The 20103-nt window shown below is 35.8% G+C and overlaps 2 protein-coding genes across 2 annotated transcripts in view; both read left to right on the top strand.

Moving 5' to 3' along the window:
* The first annotated feature begins 40 nt into the window (after positions 1-40).
* LOC306876195 (very-long-chain (3R)-3-hydroxyacyl-CoA dehydratase 2-like) lies at positions 41-6963 on the top strand. The gene is made up of 7 exons (XM_079427194.1): positions 41-254; positions 1548-1665; positions 2647-2665; positions 3505-3593; positions 4871-4992; positions 5077-5255; positions 5427-6963. Exons 1-7 carry the CDS (start codon positions 130-132, stop codon positions 5507-5509), a joined length of 735 nt encoding a protein of 244 aa, XP_079283320.1. The 5' UTR covers positions 41-129; the 3' UTR covers positions 5510-6963.
* Positions 6964-10008: 3045 nt separating this feature from the next.
* LOC306876441 (adenylate cyclase type 5-like) overlaps positions 10009-20103 on the top strand; it is a gene marked incomplete at its 5' end in the record, with an annotated part of 74836 nt that continues 64741 nt past the window's right edge. The window contains one exon of the mRNA XM_079427607.1: positions 10009-10929. Within this exon, the coding sequence (XP_079283733.1) occupies positions 10009-10929 (921 nt within the window). The remainder of the gene's footprint in view (positions 10930-20103) is intronic.

Below are 20103 nucleotides of genomic sequence, written 5' to 3'. Positions count from 1 at the left end.
CATTTACACCCTGTCCTCGCCAGGGGGCGCTCCATTAAGCACCTTCTATACATGTCAGCAAGGCCACACGCCTTTATTCACACACCGGGACCATTTGGATGATCCAGTCTTTCTAATGATAGATCAGTCATGTCGGCACCTGCTATGGGGACCAGCAAATCAGCGCACAGTGATTCCAGCAGCAAGAAGAAAAGGGGACCCGGAACGCTGGCCACCGCGTATTTGGTCATTTACAACGTGGTTATGACAGCGGGGTATGATAAAAAAAAATCAAATTCGCTTCCGACAGTAAAAATGACAGATTCGCGGTTACCTCCCCTTTAAATTTAAATTGCATGATTTAGCACAATATGACAATAAATGGACATTATTCTGAATATTCTGGTAATGCATTGCAACGTAAATCCTATTAACGCCTATTTAGCACGCCATAGGGCTGCTTGTTGACGGTCATTGGTTGCATGCGTGAATGCATTGTCCTTATCTTTCAGCGGCGGGTCTCTTTGTGCAGTTACATGACATTAATGGACGTACAAGTGAATTTATTGTATTCGTTAGTTTAAATGTAGCAATATACAGTAGCTGATGAGGTTAAACAGTGAATAGAAGTGCACTTTACCCCCACTGTAACCCCGAAACTGTTGCACAATTATGTCTGTTTCGGAAGCGAATCGATTCAGTTGAACCTATTCATTTCTTAATCACTCTAGGTTTTGAGATGGGATGTAGGAACAATAAACACAACATTTGGAAACAATAGATTAGTTTAGTGATAAATAGCTATATTTGAGTACAATATAATATTCAAGTAAAATTTGTTTGTTTTTTTTGCTTTCTGTTTCTCTTCTAAAAACACTTTGTTTTCAAATCACTCGAATGTAAGCGAAGAATCGGTTTTCGAACTTTTCGAACCAACTGATTCGTTCAAATGAATTGAACTCCTTCCTCAATGCGGTTGCAGCAGCAGTAACCAAACCTGGTTTGCTACATTTTCGCAACGTCTGTTGGCCAGAATGCAATCAGGAATAGCTTGATGATGCAATTTAGTTAGAGACCATTTCATGATATGTCACAGAGACCTTAAACGTTGTCCAGTAATGTACTTATGTGCATTGTTTTGAATTTAAAATCACAAGACAGTCCTGTTTGCCATGCTTAACTGATTTTATAATACTTGAGCTGTTTATGTTTCTGGTGATATTTAGATAAAGATGATTGTGCTTCTGCTAGCAACATGGCTTTGATGCTCCTCTATGTCCTTCATGTTACACCAAGACTTGCACATATATGGCTATGACAGATAAAGGAAGTTAAAATATAAAAACGCATCTTTTTGAGAAATTGGAGTGTGTATTCACGCGCTCTTGTGTATATTTTTCATCAGTACATGTGTATGACAACAAATGTGCTGTATGTATTTGAATGAGACTGTTACATTGCTGTTAACTGCTGTGCTGTAAGAGATTTGCATGCATTGTGGAAATGCCCTCTCTCTCAAAGCAAGGACGAGTAGCACTACAGATTTACTCTGAATCTTTTTTATCTAGATGGCTGGTCATTGCTGTTGGTCTGGTTCGAGCATACCTTGCCAGGGGAAGTTACCATGGTCTTTATTACTCGATAGAGAAGCCCCTAAAATTCTTTCAGACTGGTGCCCTCCTTGAGGTGAGTGTTATGGGAGCTATATTCATTTAAATTAATTCATAATTCTGAACTAGGCCTAAGCTCTATATATTTTTCTGCAAAAAATGTAGTAAGTACACAGTACACAATTAATATACAGAAATAGAGTCAGCTTTATTCGCCAAGTGTGCGCAAACGTAAGGATTTTTTTTTTTTAAGGAGCTCTTGGTATATACATACATGCATAAATACATATATGAAATGAGAACAGAAAGAACATTTAAATAAATAAGACTAAAGAAAAAAACAAACAAACAGTTATTAATAATAATAATAATGTTATATGAATCCGGAACATAAGATTTACTTGCAGATTTTTTAAAATTGCTATAGATTATTTAATCTAATGTATAAATAAAAATAATTATAATAATATTGTGAATTCGTCTAAGTCACTTTGGATAAGTCCTCTGCTAAATGCATAAGTATACATATATGTTTGTACACACACTACTGTTCAAAAGTATGGGGGTAATTTCTTCTTTTTTTTAAGAAATTAATAATTTCCAGCGAGGAGACTTTAAATAGAGTTACAGTAAAACAATTACATACTACGACAATGAATACTGGAGTAATGGCTGCTGAAAATCCAGCCTTGCCATCAGATTGTTAAAATAGATTACATTTTAGATGGATTAAAATAGAAAACAGCTACTTTAAATTGTAAAATTTATCTCAAATATTACAGTTTTTACTGTTGTTTTTTTAAACATTAAAAATATTTTTTTAAAATCTTATTGACCCCAGGCTTTTGAATGGTAGTGTACTTAAAAAAACAAAAAACAAAAAAAAAGAATATATGTATTATATTTTTTTTTCTTCTTTTTTTGGGACATTTCCTTTACCTGATTTATATGTTATTTTGTCACCCTACAAAGTTTAATTTGATTATTTTTATGCTAAAATTATCATTCCTTGAGGCTGAGTGCACCTTATAATATTTGTTCTTTGCTCTCTTCACAGATATTGCATTGTGCCGTGGGTAAGTGCACCCTGCTGCTAATAACAGTCTCTTATTAATTTCTACTATAAATATGCACTAGGTGAAGTATATAGACCAGATTGGCTATACAAGGAAAGCTTTTTTTAACCCAGCAGTGCCGTTGTCAGCGAGGGTGCTGCTTTCTCTGCCAATCTGACAGTCATAATGTGATAAAGACTCTCACTGCACCCGTGGAGCATAGAGTTCACAGTCCACACCTCATTATCTGGGACTTAAAGCTTAATGTGACCTTTCCCAGTGCAAACAACCAGCCCTGTAGCAATCTCTGTTATATCATAACCATCCTTACTCTCCTAAAGTATTTTATTCGAATGATTTAAATTCTGTTTTACGTCTCTCTCATAATGTTTAGTGTAATGGATTAAGATTATTTGGTAAAACTTTACAATAAGGTTCATTAGTTAACATTAGTTAACAACATTAGTAAACATGAATTAAGAGTGAACAATACTTCTACAGCATTTATTAATCTTAGTTAATGCTAATTTCAGCATTTACTGATGCATTATTCATTATTAAAATCACAAGTTGTGTTTGTTAACAGTTAGTTAATGCACTGTGATCTAACATGAATAAACAATAAACAACTGCATTTTCGTTAACTAACATTAACAAAGATTAATAAATCGTGTAATAAATGCATTGTTTGTTCATGTTAGTTAATGCATTAACTAATGTTAACAAATGACACCTTATTGTGAAGTGACCGATTACTTTTTATACTTACTTTATCTTATCCATAGTTTACTCTGATTAAACACACATTGCAAAAATGCAAACGATTAATCTCTTTACTCAATATTTAAAATTTTGTGAAGGAATTGTTCCCTCCTCTGTGGTCCTGACTGGGTTCCAAGTGATGTCACGAGTATTCCTTACCTGGGCAGTGACGCACAGCGTTAGAGAAGTAAGTTTATGTTTAAAGGGATAGTTTACGCAAAAATGAAAATTCTGTCATCATTCCCTCACCCTCAAATTGTTCCAAAACTTTATGAGTTTCTTTCTTCTGTTGAACACAAAAGAAGATGTTGGTAACCATTGGCTTCCATAGTATGGAAAAAAATATTATAGAAGTTAATAGCTACCAGCAACTATTTGGTGCAACATTAGGGCGAGAAATTGATGATAAAATTCTATGCTTTTAACTCTGCATTATTTTAGAATTATTTATAGAGTATTATCATTTTTTTTATAATATTTTAAATTTGCTGTAATTTTTTAAAAATTTTATTTTAAAATATTGAATTATTTACATTGCGTTGTCTTTTTTTTTTTTTTTTTTTTATTATTTCAAAGTTTCTAATTATCTTTATTTTTAGGTTTTATTCATTTTAATACTTCAACTTAAAATCATTTTATTTCACTTAGTTTTCATGTACTTTTTTTTAAGTGGAAAACACTTTGTAAAACTAATATTTATATTTTATTTTATTTCAGCTTTATTTAAATTAGCGGATCCAATTTTTAATAGTTTTAATTCGGTTTTAGTTTACAATAACACTGATACTTGTTCCTTAATACCTACAGTATTAATGGTGTATTATGATTATTTTTAAAAAATGATTATGTTAGGTATTCGCATGGTTAAAAAAACTGGATATGAAAATCCTAATCAATATCTCATTACTTTCAAGCAATCTACATAATGAGCAACATTTCTATGTTTGTCTCACTGGTCTACTGCCATCTAGTGGATTTCAATAGCTGGTTTAATATTTCAATGCTCATCAAAAATCCTGCATTAATAGAATTTAAGTGTAGAGAAAACAATGTGTTTATTTTAAGTTCTTTGAAACTAAGAATCAAGATCTGATTGTCCATCCCAGAGAAAGACGTCTGAGCTGAAGTGTGTATTTCTGTAAGTTATTCCTACGAGAATCCTGCTTGAACCAAAACTGGGGAGTAATACTAATATTTAACATGTCCATGTGAGCCTGTGAATGTTGCTGAAATAACCTCCTTTCAAGCTTGTATGTGTGTAGAATCAAAGTTGGAGCCTTTGAATGCTTTTTGAAGTGCTTCCGTTTCCGATGTTCTCAGTAGTCCAACTTTGTGTGTCGAGTGGCTTCAGTGAATTGCGATGGGACAGTAGCAGACATAACTGCATGGTTCTCGACTAAATTTTCCTGCTTGCTGAGCAGTTCTGTCTCTTCCCTGTGTGCCTTACAGTTCCTCTCGTTTTAGGTCCAAAGTGAAGACAGCGTTCTCCTCTTTGTGGTGGCCTGGACAGTCACGGAGATCATCCGTTACTCTTTCTACACCTTCAGCCTGCTCAACCATCTGCCTTACCTCATCAAATGGGCAAGGTGAAGGATCTCAGAGTTTATAGCCTGGCCTTTTTTGGTAGATAACTACATATTTTACATATTTTGTTCTTTAAATATATACAGGTACACGTTTTTTTTCATGCTGTACCCCATGGGAGTAGCAGGGGAACTTTTGACCATCTATGCTGCGTTGCCATACGTGCAGAAAACAGGGCTCTACTCCATCACCTTGCCTAACAAGTACAACTTCTCCTTCGACTACCACGCCTTCCTCATCCTCGTCATGGTCTCCTACATCCCCTGTACGTTTTAATCAAAGAGATTTATGCATCATGTTTTGATATCTTCCATCTGTAAATAATCTGATTCCTCGGTTGATCTTGTGTATCTTTGAAATCTCTAGAAGCTCATTCTTGGCTTGTGAATGAACTGCTCTGTTCTTGTTAATGACCATCTTTGTCTGTGTTTCTCAGTATTCCCTCAGCTCTACTTCCACATGATGCGCCAGAGGAAGAAAGTTCTGGGTCACGTGGAGGAGTACAGCAAAGTGGAATAACTCGCTCCGCAGTTGCCACACACAGCAGACTGATCGTACCGAAAACGGAAACAAGCGGATAACCTTTAAAAGCCACGCTACAGATTTTTTTTTTTTTAAAGAAGACAAGGCGTTCTTGTCTATTAAATAGGCCAGATATGAATGATTATTAAGATACAAGTTTGGTCAAGAACTGTTGCAGTTGGTGATTTTAGGGATCCTGTAACTATACTAATGGCTTTTCCTCAGTTTAGAGGGAGAGGAATGACGTTTCCATACTAATACATCAGCTTCTGTATAAAAACATTTTTTATTTTTTATTCTAAATGTAGAATTACTGACCAAATATTGTAGCAAATATCACTCAGACAAAGGGCAGAAATACAGTTAGCTGCATCTGGTGGCTTTAACCAGAAAATATATCTCATAATTTTCCTGTGTGTTGTGTTTTGTACACTGCATTTCCGACATTTGAATCGAATTGACTTAAATCTTTTTTCTCACTCAACGCATTCCTTTTCCTTATATTTGAGTATGATTCATAACTCAAACCATACTTGACTTTCACACTACTTTCTTGTCTACTGATTCCCATCATGATTACTGTTAGTATTTTCTTTTTGTTTTGTGCTGTGTTTCTTAAAGGATCTGTGTTAATCGGTTGTTTTAATCAGTATTGGATATGTATTGTTGGTTTGTGGCCGTTTGCAGAAAAAAGAGGTGTATCACCCAATGAAATTGGCTGAGTTGCTGGGTCAGACCTCATAGTCAATACTACTAATGTACTAAATGCGCATTTCTGTCGTAGAAGGAGATTGCAGATGACATTTTTGGAGGTTTTACGGCTGGCGATGTGGAAGTGTTTGGCTGAGAGAGACTCGCACGCCGAGCAGAAGAGAGCACAGGCCTTGGCTGACGGGGGCCAATTGGATTTGAGTGCCTCCAGTCATGCTTTTCCAATGAGTCAAATCTAATAATGTGGAGGGAAAGCTGGGAGTCAAGACTAACTTAAATGCTTCATTGCCCGTCTGCCTAATTGTGAACAGTCAACTTCAGCCGTCCCAATGCAAATGAATGTCTCTTGTATTGAAGTGTGAGTTACACTATTGCACACTTTGCAAACAAAGTGGTAAGCCTGTTCTCATTATCAAGCCTATTCATGAAAAGATTAACATGGGATGAATGGAGTGCAACTTTGAATAACACTGCATGTACAAGTGGTGCGGCTAAACCTTGGTTAGTAGAAGCATGACCCTTAACTCAAATAAAAATGCCAACATTGTCAAGCTTTTGATATTCAAGTTCTGCATGGGACCAGCAAACTTTGTATGAATAGTAATATGATGATATATATATTTACAATAAACCATAACATGGGAAGCAAAGCCCATTTGTTTTTATTCTGTAAGCTGAAGTGCTTTATCTTCCTCTCGTTCTAGTATTTAACTGCAGTGTAATTAAAAGCTTTGTGTCTTATGTCAGTTATGTTTTATAGGCTTTTATAGTATCTTATTAAAGGGGACTACAGCATATTCATCCGATCTTCACATGAGGGCAGTAGAGATCTATCTTTGACTCCAGCATAAGGTCTGATATATTTTAACTGCACATGTTCAATGTTTGCTTCCTTGGGTTTGAATTTAGCCATTTAAAAACCATGCATCACCCTTTCATGCTAAAGCCACTCAAATATGTCTCATGCCAAAATACATGCTTATTTCACTAAAGTAAGCTTTTCTTTTTGAATAATTACAATAATTTGCTTGACTTAGAATAAGAATTAAGAAATATATCTGGTGTTTAAAGGGTTATTAATTATGAGCCAATTTTTGCTTTCACATTTTGAATTTCATCCTAAGCCACACTCATTTTTGAGTTTTTAAATTGGTATTTAGAAAGTTTGTAAAGCTGAATGGAAACAATTAGGCTATATAATAAAACAGCTTCATTTTACACTCCTTTTTAAAAAGTTTTTGATTTTCGATTATATTTGAGTTTTCTTAAAGCATGAAGAAGCAGTCTGTGGTGTTCACAATTAAAGCGGGACAAAATAGCTTTAAAGCAAATTTCCTTAGGGGTTGTATCTCAGCATCTCATCTGTTTAAAGGACGGGAGTCATGAGACCAATGAAAAAACAAAAGCGAGGAAGCATGACTCTGTTGACTGCAAACAACAAGATCTTTTGTCTTCTCAGTCTGACACAAAAAAAGTTGAATTCTCCTCACACAGCTATTGCCAGCTGAAAGAATCCTGCATTCTGAAATGGAAAAAGTGTCAACACACTGGGATGATTAACAACTGACCCCACATCAGGACGAAAACGATGTAATGTCTGTTGAATGATGAAAAAGTGATTGATTTCATTTTTAAAAAGTAAAAAAGAACAGTATATACATGAGAAAAATAAACATTCCCATGCACATTATTAATATTTACATAAAATATCCAGTAAAAGGTTTAATATTCAGAATAGCTGCAAAAAGTGGTTTAACAAAAAAAAATATCTCCCATATTTATTTAACCCCCACCCCCACTTTATTAGCATAACAAACAAACAAAAACAATTTTCCCCACTCTGCCTTGCGTCCAGCTGTGCTGATAGTCCCGCCTACTTATCCAAATCACGGTGCACTGACACACAGGTTGACCAATAGAAAAACGTATTGGCAACTTGTGCAACGTTCTATCCAATAGAATCACAGATAAGGCGGGGCCTAAAGATCATACTTGGTTGAATGGCAATACAAAGACAAGAAGCACCAAAACGTAGGATAACGCTTAATCAATTCTGTGTGTGTCGGTCTTGAGAATCCGCAGGGAAAGGACGCGCAGCTCGTCCGGCAGAGTCAATACGCAGCTCCTCCGCGCGAGTAGAGCGGATTCAACGCTCCTGTGGCGTGACAATTCATCTTCTCATCTCACGCCAGCGCTGGTGATGTTGCTGCTACTGCACCAGGAGCATTGGCGATACCTATCTGCACAGCACGGATGAAGACTCCTTCACCAAAGGACACTTGTGAGGTCATCTTGGGGTGACCATGCAAGGAAAGCTCAGGTTTTCTCAGCAATTGTGATCATATAATCATCTAGTGGGCTGCGACCTCTTATTCACAGGTGTACATCTTGTGTGGATCAATGCGTACGCACCATGGAGTCGTGCTCTGCACTTCTAGCTCAGACCAAACCACACTTTTGCGGACATTATTTGCTCCTGTCATGAAAACGTGATGGACGTAGGGTCCGTTCTCATTAATCTGGACTAAATAACGCAGTTTTAAGGAGTGTGCGAATTATACAGTGACTTTAATGGTGGGCAGACTAACTCTATAATGAAGTGATAGCTTACTTTATTTCTATCGAAACTAACCGCAATGGAAAGCTGGCTAGCGGCTTACTGTTGTTATGGTTACGCGACTTTTATTTGTTAGCTTCTGTTTATCGACAGACTCTTACTTGTATAACTTTTAACAGAGCTGAAACGTTTCAAACCTATATACAGGTCTACTTGCGTACTGTATACTTGTGTGGTTTTTATACTTTCACAAGCTTTGTTTTTATTTACGCCGATGCTTCAAGGCGGTCGAATCCCCTAAATGCCCCCCTAGTAATTTGCACCCAGAGGTGCATTAGTATCTATGAATTAAAATGGGGGCGCACAATTACTCCCTCTGCTATTTACCTCCTCTAATGCTCTAGCCACCTGAGGATGTGTCCCAAACGACTAGTATATTTAATTATTTAAAGTCCTCTGTGTTTATAATGATGTAAAAACGAGCGGATTGACTTGCAAAATGTGTTTCTCTCTCTCTGAGAGTTTGATTACAATAACCGTGCTCACTTTACATTGGTCCTAATTAATAAAGGCAATATGCAAAATGCTGCTGCTTTTATAAATTACAAAATGGACCACTTCTACTAGTTCAGTTTTCAATGAGATGCACGTGGATATCTCAAACACATAGTTTTTAAATCGCCAGTTAACTGCATCGTTGTGTTTTAAATTGGCAAAATGACTATAATATAGCCCCCCCCCCCCCCCCCCCCCCCAAGTAATGACTGAAACACCCCCTCTTTAGTGTAAAAACTATTTATTTTGGATCATGTACACATGACTGACAAGTTTAACATTTATATTTATACAGTGTGCGATTAATTTAAATCCGTCACCACCAATCGGTTTCGGCTCCAATTTTGGTGTCTTTTGCACAAAAACAAAACGCTAACGGCTTTATTATATATTTGTGGCGTTGCACCTATAGTAACTTGATAAATAATAACAGTAGTTATGTATCGTTCAATACAAACAGCTGTTATGCAGCTGTTGCTATGGTTTCCTCCTCAAGCAAAGAGTGTAGGCTGTGCATTTAGCGCACTCTGAGTAACTTGCGCGGCTACTGAAACGTTATTTGACAACAAAACAAACTCGTAAGACCTCCAACTTTTTTCTTTGAGTTAATTAGGGAGTCAAACCCCCATAAATCGCACCCTTAAGTCATTTATTGCATGTAGTAAGCGAGATCATGTCCAGATCTAACAGCGTGAGCCCACCCGGCGCTGGCGCGCCTGGACTGAGGGGAGGGACGGAGCACAGATCCGCTTGGGGCGAGTCTGAGTCCGTGGCGAACGGATGTCCATACTCGGCCAGATCCTCCTGCAAAAAGCTCATACGGTCCAACAGTCGGTGGAGAGAGGACGATGACTTCGAGCGACAACCGGGCCGAGCCACGACCACCGTCAGCCGGGTTAGTTTCAGATCCAAGTCTGCCTGGCAAGAACACGGGGAGGAGAGCCGCAACAATAACAGATCTTCCCCGAGGTACCGAGATGGAGAAGTGAGACCCAAGTCCGTGGAGCTGGGTTTGGAGGACAGGACAACCAAGTCCAAACCAGAGGAGGAGCTCATGCCTGAAGTGAACTTTTCCATGAGCGCGTGCTGCAACGGCGTGATGCAGATTTTCAAATCCAAGAAGTTCCAGTCGGAGAAGTTGGAGAGGCTTTACCAGCGCTACTTCTTCCGACTCAACCAGAGCAGCTTGACGATGCTCATGGCCGTCTTGGTGCTGGTGTGCGCGGTGATGCTGGGGTTCCACTGCAGAGGAGTGTATTGGCTCGCTTACGCGCTGGTTTTCTCCACGGCAATCTTGCTCATCCTCACGCTGATTGTCGTGTGCAACAGGAACGGCTTCCATCAGGATCACATGTGGATAGTTTGCTATGTGCTCATTTTGGTGGTGCTGACTGTACAGGTGATCGGTGTGCTGTTCGTGAAGCCGCGCAGCGCTTCTGAAGGCATCTGGTGGACCGTGTTTTTCATCTATGTCATTTACACACTTCTGCCGGTGAGGATGAGAGCAGCGGTCATCACTGGAATAATACTGTCTGCCATACATGTGCTGGTCTCATGGAAGTTAAACGAATTGGACAACTTTTTGTGGAAACAGGTTAGTGCAGTGCATATTTATATGCTTTCATTGTTTGAATCTATCTATCTATCTATCTATCTATCTATCTATCTATCTATCTATCTATCTATCTATCTATCTATCTATCTATCTATCTATCTATCTATCTATCTATCTATCTATCTATCTATCTATCTATCTATCTGGTCATTTGATTGGCACGTAACTCTATTTGGTTATGTGCACACTTCCAGGAGATGAAGTTTTTTTTGCAACAGTTGTGTAAACAAGAAGTTAATAATGAGAAAATGTTTAGTAGCTACACTAAAAAAACTTTAATTTTTTAGTTATCTTTTTGCTTTGACTCAGTTAAGTTTTATTTACTTAATCTTCTAAGTACTTTCAACTTAAAAAAGTTTAGTTGACATAATAAAATAGTTGACCCTACTACTTATTTCAAGTAACCTGGAATTGAAAAGTTAAGTTGAAATGCATTACATTATACGTTATCTGTACTACAATTTAAGTTCATTGAACTTAATGTGGCATATTTTCTAAACTTGCAATAGCACATTTAACCAAATAAATAACACATTTTGATCCATATAAATTACTTTATTGTCCCTTGCAAATGAACAAATGTTAAGGACAAACTCTTAAAACATGTTAAAAATCACAGAGATTCCAGAAATCTGTCTAAATGACATTTCAGTTACCTAGTGTTTAAAACTATTAACACATTGAAAGTGGATTACCATTAAAAAAGTCATGCCACTGATGCATGAAAACTGTAAAAACATGCAGAAACAACTTTTTAACTGTAAAATACACAACAGCTTGCACATTTCTTATTCAAAATGCACAACAATTTATTATTGTAAATACAAACTAAGAAACAAATTATATAGAAATTTTAGAAAGAATTACAGAAAAATAATTTCTCAAATAAATAAAATTAAAAAAAACAAAAACATCATAAATTACATAGCAATTGCATAATGTTTAAAGGTGAACATTTACTTGAAACAAATGCACAGAAAGTAATTTTTTGCCAGTATATTATTTTTTTGAGTCTCAAAGTGACGTAGCCACTGACTTAAAGGGATATTTTACCCAAAAATGAAAATTGTGTTATTAATTACTCATCCTCATGTCGTTCCAAACCCGTAAGACCTTCATTCATCTTCGGAACACAAATTAAGGTATTTTTGTTGAAATCTGAGCTTTCTGATCCTCCATAGAAAGCAATGCAACTGAAATGTTCCCAGGCCCAGAAACATAGTAAGGCCATTTGACCGACATGTCAAACAACCAATCACAGTTTGTTTCATTCAGCACGTTTCAGGGCGTGGAAATGTTGCCACAATAACAGACTGGAGTTTAAAACTCGCAGATGTATTTTTAAAGATTCTATGCCCCGAACTTTAAATATTTCACATACTTTGAAAATCCAGCGTTTAGTTGATCCTGATAAGCGCTCGTCTTCACAGTTGTTTCCAGGTGGAACGTTAAAAAATGCGACACACACGTCTCGGAAATCCTGTATAATCTAACCGATCCGATGACGACTTCGAAACTCCTGAAGTGTTTCAACTTTTGTGAGCCATATGCTTCAGCCAGCAGTCCGTAGGTGTGAAGTCTTGAGGCTGAGACTAGATGAATTCCTTTTCAGAACCTGTGTGCTTTAATAAAAACAAAGGGAAGCGTTAAAATGTGCCTTACAGTCTTAAAGGGTTCTACTCCCCAAAATGAAAATTTTGTCATTAATCACTTACCCCCATGTCGTTCCAAACCCGTAAAAGCTTTGTTCGTCTTCGGAACACGAAGATATTTCTTAAGAAAAAAAAGTATTCTCGTCGCTTCATAAGTGAGATTGAACCACTGATGGCAGATGGACTATTTTGACGATGCTTTTCATACTTCTCTGGGCCTTGACAGGGTCTATTACTTGGCAGTCAGTGGGACAGTCACAAGCCTCCCGGTTTTCATACAAAATATCTTAAATTGTGTTCTGAAGATGAACGAAGCTTTTACGGGTTTGGAACGACATGGGGGTAAGTGATTAATGACAAAATTTTAATTTTGGGGTGGAGTAACCCTTTAAAGCTTACAGACTCCAATATGTGCACTTATAAAGTAAATACATTTACTTACAACTTTGTCCAAGCTCTACAATGTGAAAGTCATTTTCATTTTGTCTGCATAGTTCTTTGATGAATACAACTGCATAAGGACTTGCTGCGATCCATCCACAAGATTGTTGAATTGTGCGCTGATCTTCAGTCATTCCAGAATATCATAAACATGAAAAACACAGAAACATGTTTAACAACACTGTAAAATAAAAAACAAATACATAAAATTGTCAGAGAAAGTCAAATGTCGTGACAAGTTTTATGCTTCAATTACCTTATTGCAGAACTGTTTATACAAGTTTAGCTATTATTACTGTTATTCAAAAGCCTAGTTTTGAACGTACACTACCAGTCAAAGATTTTTGAACAGTCAAAATTTGTTTTCTAAAGAATTATCTTCTGCTCACCAAGCCTGCGTTAATTTGATCCAAAATACAGCAAAAGCAGTAATGTTTTTACTGAAAAATATTTTTATTATTTAAAAGAACTGCTTTGAATATATTTTTAAATGTAATTTATTCCTGTCATTTCAAAGCTGAATTTTTAGCATCATTACTCCAGTCTTCAGTGTCACATTATCTTTCAGAAATCATTCTAATATTTAATATTCTGATTTGCTACTCAAAAAAAAAAGGTTGAAAACCGCCGAGTACAATTTTCTTCAGGTTTCTTTGATGAATAGAAAGTTTAGAAGAACCTCATTTATCTGAAATAGACATCTTTTGTGACATTTTAAATGTTTTTTCATAATTTTTGATCAATTTAAAATAAACTTGCTGAATAAAAGTAGCCTATTAATTTCTATAATTTATTTCCCTATATATATATATATATATATCTCTAACGCAGCACTGGGCTCAAATAATACATATCAAACTATATTTTTATATTTTTTATCGTTCAGCTCAGTACCACATGGGAGAATATGTATTATAATATTTATGTGGAAAATACAGAGGAACTGCCTATATTTTGAGGATTCATAGTACCGCAAAAATAAAACTGGCATACATATAACTAGCAAATACGGCGCTTTTAACCACACTTGTGCTTTAGACAACATACGTAATTGTACACATATTAGACCAATAAATACAAATATTTACTTACCAAATTTGTTGATCGAGAAAGTTTCCTGACTTTGTGGAGAAGCTCATCAAGATGGCTGACGAACGTCTTCTGTCTGCAGCAGTCTTCACGAGATCTCGCGATAAGTGACGTTGAGAACGTGACATCGTTATTGAATTGATTCAACACATTTTTTTTAAGTTGCGGGGGCAAATACTCTAGTTCAGTCAAACTAGTTTGACAGTGAAAACGTAATGTTAAGTTGAATGAACAAATTCAGAAGCTGCAAGTTGTCAACTTAAAAAAATCATTCAAACAACTAAAATGCGAGATCATTTTTTACAGTGTAGCCTACATTTTCCTCTGCCAACTAAAATTCCAAAGGAAGCCAGAGCATCAAACTTTATAATCGACGCTGGGACCCACAGTCTGGACGTGTGAGTGGATCGGAGCGACAGCTGGACATTTACAAGTGCTCTGTAATCACTCCGCTCCAACTCCACTCCGTGTTTTCCATTTACCTTTCCCGGCTTAGCTACTAGCGCGTAGTAGAGGATAATTTGTGCAATGACCAAAAAGTTAACATTGTTTTGAAAAGTGTTTTAATTATAAACTTGTGCATTGGCACAAGTGCTATTGGTCACATGAAGTTTACTGCCGGCTACTGAGTTGCTGTAATTTTTGTTAGTTCTGAGAAGTGAGAATTTCAGCAGATCTTTAGAAGAACTGTCAATCCGTTGTTACCTGAGCCTCCAACCTTTCAGCAGAAGTTTAAGAGTGTTTATGCATGAAAAGAAGACTTTGTGTGTCTTTATCAGTCAGTTCTATAGGTCTTAGATGTTCTTACAGTTATGAAAGCGACAAAAGTTGATGATGATTCACCCTTTTTTCTCAGCAAAGCCTTGAATTTAGTTGAACAAACACTTTTAAAGTATTTTATTAAATGGCTGTGTATCGATTTATCACACTTTTGTTTATAGTGAAAATGCTTCCGTTTTTGTTCCTTTTTGGGTGACTTGGTACCTTTTATTGCTGCTTTACAGCTTTAAATGTGTGCAAATAAGGTGCAATCTTGAGTCTGGATTATTTTTAACGATTACTGTTATAAATATTAAATATTTCTGAAATAAGTATTAAGACTACATCATTTTTATTACAAAAAAACCATCTCTAAAAACCTTTTTTTTTTTTTTTTTTACATTTTAATCAGTCATTAAATATATACACTGTATATTTCTTATATACTTATCTACTTGTCAGTAGATTTCATAACCTTAAAAACAGATCTCAGTTGAATTTCACAATCTTTTGACTCCAAGTAATATAACATTTTATAGTAGGCTAAATGCGTTTTAAAATCCTTCATCTTCAGACATAATTATGTTTTCATTAAAAACACAGACTCTTTGAATGGTGTGTGTGGGAACGGCCTGTTGTGTTTGTTGCTCTTTCCACACAATGCTGTTGTCTTTAGCATATCAGATCTCTCTCTGTTTACATGGGACCTAGCAGGACTCTCCAATAGTTCACTGTTGTTTTATAAAGATCATGGGATGAAGGATGTATTAGGAGTGCTCTCATAGATGACTAGCTTTCATCAGGCTGTGATGATTGGTGCTGCTTTTTATGAAAGGGTTTTGGGCTAGAGCAATGACCTAAGGTGAAATCAGGTCGCTGTTAGTGTTTCGATGAGATTTAAAGAACCGTTCTGGGTTCAATACCAGGTTAGCTATCTTATTTTCTACATTTTTAAACATAAAACATAAAGATCCACTTCCATATCCAGTTCCAATTCTTGAGGTTCTAGATCTGACTTGTTTTGCCACAAATTAAGTCCTAATGAGTACAGCTAATCATTTGTAACTTTCTGTTGCAATTTCATTAGCAGTAATGATGTTTTGCAATTATTTCTTAGGTACCATAAATACCACAGGTTGTCTTGCATACCATTCTTTCATTACAGCAAGACCAGGCTACAAGAAAAACAGCGTGCACTTAAGGATAAGAACAAACCAAAGGTGCTTTTCAGGATTGTCTTACAGATCATAGACGGTTCACAATCTCTAGCTCCATTTCCCCTGTGTGCTTCATTAAAGCCGGAGGTGGGACCCAGTTAGAGGAGCCTAGCATAGACGGGGGGGAAAACAGAGGAGGACAGAGTCCTGCCTGGCACATCTCCAGCTCTAACATGGTTTGTGGCTGATTTAATTGAATTGCCCCACTCTGTAACATGCAGACCCACTGGAATTCAAAACAGATGTCCTTCTTGAAAGATCTGCTATTAATTTGCCTTTTGAGAGTGAACCCCTATGGAAGCATTAACCTTTCCCCAGGCCAGGCTGACTACGTGCTCTGCAGAGCGGCACGCTGAAGAAAGCACCACCTCTTGGGACTAATGTGCAGCTCACACACAGATGATCTTTTGATGCTCTGTCAACTTTTGCTCAACTTGTGCAGACATTTACGTTGTCTGAGTAATCAGTTTACATTTTATCACGTTTCAGTTGTAGACTAAGACCAGTGAAATTTAGCAGAAGAAACTAATGTGCTACTGAACATGTCTTTTCAGGGTCACACTTACTAATAAATAATAATAATAGTGATGATAATATTAACAATATATTATAGTAGTAGTAGTAATATTATTATTATTAATAATTAATTAATAATAATAATAATAATAATAATATTATTATTATTATTAATATAATATTAATATAATTTGTTTATTATTATTATTTGTATGATAAATTAACTATAGCAATAACAAAAATAATAATTATTACAATAATAATAATTATATTACAACAGGAATAATAATTATTTTTAGAATAACAATAATAATATTAATAATTAGGGCTGGGACGATACTCTAATCTGCTGATTCAATACTACCCCGATACTTGTGTGCCGATTCAATATAGGGATAATTGAGTATTGCGATTATATAACTATTGCGATTTGATATTACAATTTATTGTGATTTTTGTTTGCTTATTAAAGACTAGACAATGGAAAATACTTGATAATATCCTTAAAAGAGACTCTATATGATGAGTCATATTAACAAAAGCAATGCATCACATCTTTCTAAACTTTATTTCAGGAGCATGCACATACACAGTGTATATTTAAAGTACCTTCACTGTAAAACAAAAACCTGTAGTATTTATAAAATAATTTTGGCAGCTGTGGTTGCCAGATTAATTTAGTAAAAAACACAGAAAAACTGTACATTTACAGAACAAAACTACAATTTACAGTATAAAACTGTAATTTACAAACAAGGGAATTTGAATGTAAACCACTAAATTCAACAAAATCTGTTTTGTGTTAAAACTATATTTTTGTATTGCTATTAAAATCTGTTTTGTACGTTTAACATACTGACAACCACCATGATAATGCAGGTGGTAAAAGAGAAAGCCACATGAAGAATCAAAACTCATCACAAGTAGCTTTGCAGAAGTATATACTAATATATAGAAGGTGCACGGAGTCATTCATGCGAACACAAAACACCATCATGGTAAGACACACGATACTTAAATAATGCAATAAACTTTCATTAAACAACAGAAGATGTAACATAAAGCCCAAATTTACATAACTGATAAGAAAAACTATTCAAAACATGATTATTTAAACAAAATTCATTCAAATGTGGAGCGTCACGCATGGAATTCTGGGAATAACAGCTTACAGTTTTTGACTATAAATGATACATTGATTTGTTATTTATTACTTCTAAAAACTGTACAATTAACAGCATTTTACTGTAAAATTACGTTTTTACAAAATTTTAGTTAAAATTGCACTTATTTTTTACAGTGTTGGCTTGACCCATGAAACTTTCAAGTATCAAAACTCTGAACTTGCACATGAATATAATAGTCAAATGTTCAACAAAATGAGTGGAAAAAAAACTTTCTGAAATAAAAAATAAAGTGTTATGTTACTTTGCATTTGGTCATGTTTTCCCGGCAGTCTGTTAAATCCAAAGTGTTTCCACACTTGAGATTCAAAACGTGAAGGTGCAGAAAAAATTCTGGAAGAGGTTTGATCCTCCTCTTCCTCTGTCATGGTTTTGCTTTCTCGCGCCGTATTGAAATGTATATGAAGTCATCTAATGCAGTGGCACTGCGCACACAGAATATCAAAGCACCGCGAGAGCTACAGAGAGCAGATGCCTCCGCATGCCCTATAATAATAATTTTAAATCCAAACATTTGTGTATATTTTATTCATTTCTCAAGTTATCCTATTATGAGGTTTTGTATTGAAACATGTCAGTGTGTTAATAGAAAATCTAAATAATAATAATAATAATAAAACTAAACATTAATAATTTTTTTGTTTGTGTGTGCTGAAGAAGGGCCTGTTTGGGTTGACGTGTTGATGTTTTAAATATGTAACCCCTCTAATAAAGGCTTTTTTGAAATATGTGAGTACTTGGACGTGGAAATCTATCTATTTAACAAGGAAACATTCATAGGCCTATAGATTTATATATCTGTGTGTATTGTGAGGTAGTAGGCAATTGGCCTTATTGTAGATTTTGTTTGGTTACTTGAAGACTTTACAAGTTTCAAATGGGCACCCATATGTGTAATCCCTGGGAAGGTTGAAGGTTTTTTCCCCCATAAAACAGCTGTAGGAGTGAGTTTGTGTTACCTTTTAAAATCCGACTCTGACATGTCTCTTATGAGTGCAGACCCTCAATTGTGCTGCTTGTATCTTAGCAACCAAGGCCTGTTCTCACAAACACCATCCAGAAGCACTCAGGGCTTCCCTGTGAGAGGACCCCTGTTTTTCATGCTTTAACCACCTCCAGTGAATGTGCGAGCTTACCATTAGAGGTTCAATTTGAGATAATTAAGGCACAACTGCCCCTGCTGCTGGGAGTCTTTACTCTCTCTTTTCTTCAATCCCCCCTTGCATTGTTTTTCCTGTTGTCAAGGTAGACCTGAGGGTAATCAAGCTCTGATGTGTGTGGGTGTCTTCCCGCACCTCTCTTAAACAATTGCTGCGGTCCACGGCTTGTATTAGTTGTCTTGTTAGGAACCACATCTTGAGGTACTTCATTTCACTGTTCAACTATAAGCTGTGATGGTTTATTTATCATGTTGTGTAACCATTTTTTTTTTCTATTGCATTAAAGGAGTAGTTCACCCAAAAAGGAAAATTTGCTGAAAATGTACTCTCCCTCAGGCCATCCAAGAAGTAAATTAGAAGTACAGTAGAGTTTGTTTCATCTTTGAAACAGATTTGGAACAAATTTAGCATCACTTGATCCTCTGTAGTGAATGGGTGCCGTCAGATTGAGAGTTCAAACAGCTAATAAAAGCATCACAATAATCCACAAGTAATCAACATGACTCCAGTTCCTCAGTTAACATCTTGTGAACACAGGGACCATATTACAAAGACATATTGCACAAAACGTCCCTGCCAAAGCCACAGGTTCTGCTCCACGAACGCTGCACCAAATTACCACTCATAAAACACTGTGTTTGTAATAAACAAATCCCTGTTTTTAACTTCAAACTGTTGCTTCTGTCTAAAATACGTCTATCCATAATATTGCTTTATTTCCAGTGAATGTCTGAATTAGGATATAAATATGCACAGATTAAGCACCGTTTACAAGCGGAAACATTTGTAAACAAATATGTTGGTGGATCTTGATTTGAGAAGACAACCGGGGAGGATCTTTAATTTTTTTAGTAAAAAAACAAAAATTTTTAACACTTACTGGGGAAGCGTTATTGTGGGTGATGGACTTGTATTTTGGACAGAAGTGATGGTTTAAAGTCAAAATGCCATAATGATTATAATATTTATTTTTTTTACAAATATGCAGCTTTTTATTTTTTCTTAAGACATTAATTGATTAATTGGGTCATGCAGATTTCTTGTTATTTTTAATTTTTTTCAAGAAACAAACTGTAGAATATATGGCAGTAAAGACACTTACATTCTTGGCACCAAATTAGCATATTACAATGAC

Source organism: Barbus barbus, assembly GCF_936440315.1.
Source record: "Barbus barbus genome assembly, chromosome: 10".
NCBI lineage: Eukaryota > Metazoa > Chordata > Actinopteri > Cypriniformes > Cyprinidae > Barbus > Barbus barbus.
The sequence above is the reverse complement of the archived record's forward strand: the minus strand, read 5'-3'. Positions and strand labels throughout refer to the sequence as shown.